Here is a 3931-nt window from a genome sequence, read left to right as displayed (position 1 = left end):
CCCCCCGGAGAGGCATTTTTCCTCCCCCCCCCCCCCCCCCAAAGTCGCTTCCCCTCCATAGACTTACCTGCAGGGAACTGCTCTCCATGCTGCCCAGATGTATTCCTGGCCACGTGCATGCGTTCAGCCGCACATGTGCACACAGTGCTCCCTACATCTCTCAGCAGCCCCAAGCAGGACCCCTTGCAGGCTAGAATACTTCCCACTTGCAAGGGGAAACCCGCCATTTCCTGAGGGAACCCAGACATCCAGGGGCTGTGGCCCCTTGGAGGAGAGGGAACCCAAGTGTCCAGGGCCCTGGCCAGAAGGCATAATTATTGGTAAACATTACCAGCTACAACAGCCAAAAAAAGCAGATACCCAATAATGTCATTTTCCCTTTTATCAGTATCGATCCGATAGACCAGGCGTCTGGCCGCCAGGGGTACACTGCTCCATGTCTGGCTGCCAGGGGTACACTGATCCAAAAAGGTTGAAAACCCCTGCACTATGCACAGAGATATCGGTTGCCTCTCTACTAACTGAGTAAAGGCCCTAAGTCTGTTCCCACAGAGCCTTGCTGAGTTACTATTAAGATTGTGCTACTTGGAACCTGTCTGCTTGCAGTCTGAGCTCCAGTTTAACTAGATCAACTTAACTCAGCTGAGTGGGGAGCTGACTCAGTTAAGTGGGTGCAGCCCTCCAGTGTAGACCCTTGTACTTGATGTTAAAGGGGACTTACCATATTTACTCAAATGCAAAATGACATTTTCTCTAATCAGCATGGGAGGAAAATCCTCTTGTCTCACATTTGCATACAACAAAACCTCATTAAATGCATTGGCTGTCATTAAGCTGCTGCTAAAAGCAGCATGTGCTCAGTAATGGAAGCCATCTATGAAGTTGATTAAATACAGTCAACACTGAGCACAACTATATAACACATGAGCCATATTGGGCAAGGATGCTAATGGGAACCTACCCCAAGGATAGATTAGTGCCACCCACCATAAGATGTATGGTAGTGCTCATTACGCTCAGTCCCCCTTGGCACCAACTCTTTCAAGTTATGGCGAGCCAAAATATTTCATACATTTTGACTTCCCCTTCACTGCCACAACTGAGATGTGCCTTTCTCTCCCATGTCCAACGATTCGTGTTTTTCACCAACCATAAATGTGTGACAAACAGGTGCCCAAACAGTTCACCCAGTATCTTCTCTCAGCCTGTCAAATATAGTTAGTGTTGTCCTGATCTCCATGAGATGAAGCTGGACCAGATTACTTTGCACCTCATCTGCATATAAATTTTTCGAGGATCCCCAGACTCATGACATGAACACCTGGTTCCAGTCATGAGTGAGGGGCTAATTAGCACATGGATCCTTTGGGGAGGGCGGTATCTGGAGTACACCCACATACTGAGCAGTGCTGAGCTGTGGGGTCACCGTGACTGCTTTTGACTCTGGTGGGGCTCAGTTTTACTTATTCTGTCAGATTACTTAACCCTCAGCCTAGCTGGGAGGGATGAAGCATATATATCTAGGAAGAAGGAAGTTTACGCCTTCAAAACAGGACTGAAATCTAAATTTTAAAATCTTATTGCTCTAAAGTCTTGTAGTACACTTAGCTTGTTCATGCAACTGCGCTACAAAGATTGTACTTTATACATTTGATATTTTTAGTGATATATTTTTAGATTAGCAAAGGGGATTGGTAGTTTCTATATTGAAATCAGTGCCTTTGCTCTATCAGTGTAGAGCCACATAGCATATTGACGATGGCATGCTGCGCCCAGAATTTATGACCTAACTTCACCCTTAACTCATCCCATTGTGCAAGTAAATTCCCAGTAGATACTAGATCATGAGTCAGCAACCCCTGGCACGCGTGCCGAGCGTGGCACACGAGGCCATGGGAAGCTGCTGCCAGCAACAGAGCCCGGGCTGCTCCCAGCAGGGCTTGCAGTGTCCCAGGAGCCTGCTTGGAGCAGCCCAGGATCCCAGCTGGCAGCAGCTCCCCAGAGCTGGGGCTGGCTGCAGCCGGGAGGCTCCAAACAGTTGTGCCAGGCTCCGGCATCAGCTCCGCACTGGCGTGTGCAAGCGCACCTTGGAGTGGGCAGTGGGAGCGGGGCCTGAGGCAGCACAGCCCAGTTCTCTCCCCCGCTCCCGGCATGGATGAGCCCAGCACAGCTGTTCGTAGCCTGCTTGCTGCAGCTGCCCAGAGTCTGGGCTGGCTACAAACAGCTGCGCCGGGCTCATCACCTCCGTACCGGGAGCGGGGGAGAGACGGGGCTGCACTGCCTCAGGCCACGCCTGCATGCGCTGGTGCAGAGCTGATGCCGGAGCCTGGCACAGCTGTTTGGAGCCTCCCGGCTGCTGCCAGCTGGGATCCCGAGCTGCTCCGAGCAGGCAGCTGAGACGCTGCAAGCCCTGCTAAGAACAGTGTGGGGTGTGGGGCAGGGGCTTTGGGTGGGGGGCAAGGGACAGTAGGGCTGGGGGGCAGGGACTTTGGGTGGGGGGCAAGGGGCACAAGCAGGGCATCCTGCCATGTACCCTTTGCCCTTATTTTGTTTTTCTGCCATGCCGGCACTCTGGCACCTTCCAAGGTAGGCATTGTGGTGTTTTTCGGCACTTCAGCCAAAAACCGTTGCCTACCCCTGAACTAGATGGACACCACTTGTTGACTGCTGTGTGCATGGGCAGAACAGGGTGCACTGTGCTCGTGACCTGCATCCTCTTGCTTTTCTAGTCTGCATTCAGAGTCAGACCATGTTGGGGGGAAAACTTAAGAACATTGAGCCTCCACCTAAGTTTCTGTTCTCACACCAGAGCCCTGGGTCTTCAACCCACAGAAAAATGAAAAATGAATGATTCTAGTAAAGGGAACTGACATTCAGTTATATTCGTAGATGAGACAGAGTACGAGTACAGTGGAAGTGAAGAGGAAGAAGAAGAAAATGACTCTGGCGAGCCCAGGTAAAAATCAAATGTTCATTTTTGCCCTTGTGTCCTACTGACTGTGTAAAATTAGTTGGGATTATAGATCATATGGGCCAGAGGTGGAAGAGACCAATTTGATCATTGAATCCAGCTTTTGCAAGGGCAAGACATAGTCCCACCAATACGGTGAATGGATATTGAATTGAAGCTGCAAATCACCTTAGCCAAAAAGCTGAAAAATGATACCTCATTTTTTTTGTGGTTTGCAGTATGGCCTACTAAAACCACAGGAAAAGGGTGGTCCCACATACTAAATTGTTTACTGCTTGGCATCTGTGTCTTCTGGGTTTAAAACTGTATTTATTATTCGGTTGATATTTTATTATGCTCTTATTTAAAAATATATAAACCTGGAGGAATGACCATGGTTGTATATTTTTTGCTTCCATGTAATGGTACAGACAAGTGGATGACTTGTCAGCTTCAGGGCATGCCTCATGCTTCACTTTTGCCAGATTGTTAAGGTTGTATCAACAGTTTCACTCACTAGCATGCAATACCTTTGATCACCTTATCTGCTCACTACCAATGATTGTCGATAAATAAACGATATTTCCATATACTTATTTGAATCGAGCCTCTAAAATTGCATCTATGCTGTTTTAAATAGTCCAAAACTATATATACAAATATTTGCATAAACAAATCAGGTTGTCAGAATAACTCCCCAGGTTGTTTAGCTAGTGAATTTACATGTGCAAAAGAATTTTGCCATCCCTCAAATGCTTACATTTGCAATAATTGTGATGTGAGAGAGCCACGGGTGTGAGAACTCAGATGTGGAAAAATTGTGGGTTGCATCTCAAGACAGTTCCTGAAAATGTGGTTCTTGATTTCCAAGTATAGCTTCATAATTATATTTTAGTTTTTCACTCTGAAACTGTTCTGATTGCTTCCTCAATCATGATAGCAGTAGAACTTTCTTTGATTTTTTTTTTTTTTTTTTTTTTA

At 47.3% G+C, this 3931-nt stretch overlaps 1 protein-coding gene across 6 annotated transcripts in view; it reads left to right on the top strand.

Annotated features, from left to right (window-relative positions):
• The window catches only part of TNIK (TRAF2 and NCK interacting kinase), a 357471-nt gene that overhangs the window by 263413 nt on the left and 90127 nt on the right, over nt 1–3931 (top strand). For all 6 annotated transcript variants that reach the window (XM_019503300.1, XM_019503299.1, XM_019503298.1 and 3 more), the window contains exon 11: nt 2890–2956. In XM_019503300.1, coding sequence (XP_019358845.1) covers nt 2890–2956 — 67 coding nt within the window. The remainder of the gene's footprint in view (nt 1–2889; nt 2957–3931) is intronic.

This window comes from Gavialis gangeticus, unplaced genomic scaffold, assembly GCF_001723915.1.
Source record: "Gavialis gangeticus isolate Ggan-Ray unplaced genomic scaffold, GavGan_comp1, whole genome shotgun sequence".
NCBI classification, from domain to species: Eukaryota; Metazoa; Chordata; order Crocodylia; family Gavialidae; genus Gavialis; species Gavialis gangeticus.
The sequence above is the reverse complement of the archived record's forward strand: the minus strand, read 5'-3'. Positions and strand labels throughout refer to the sequence as shown.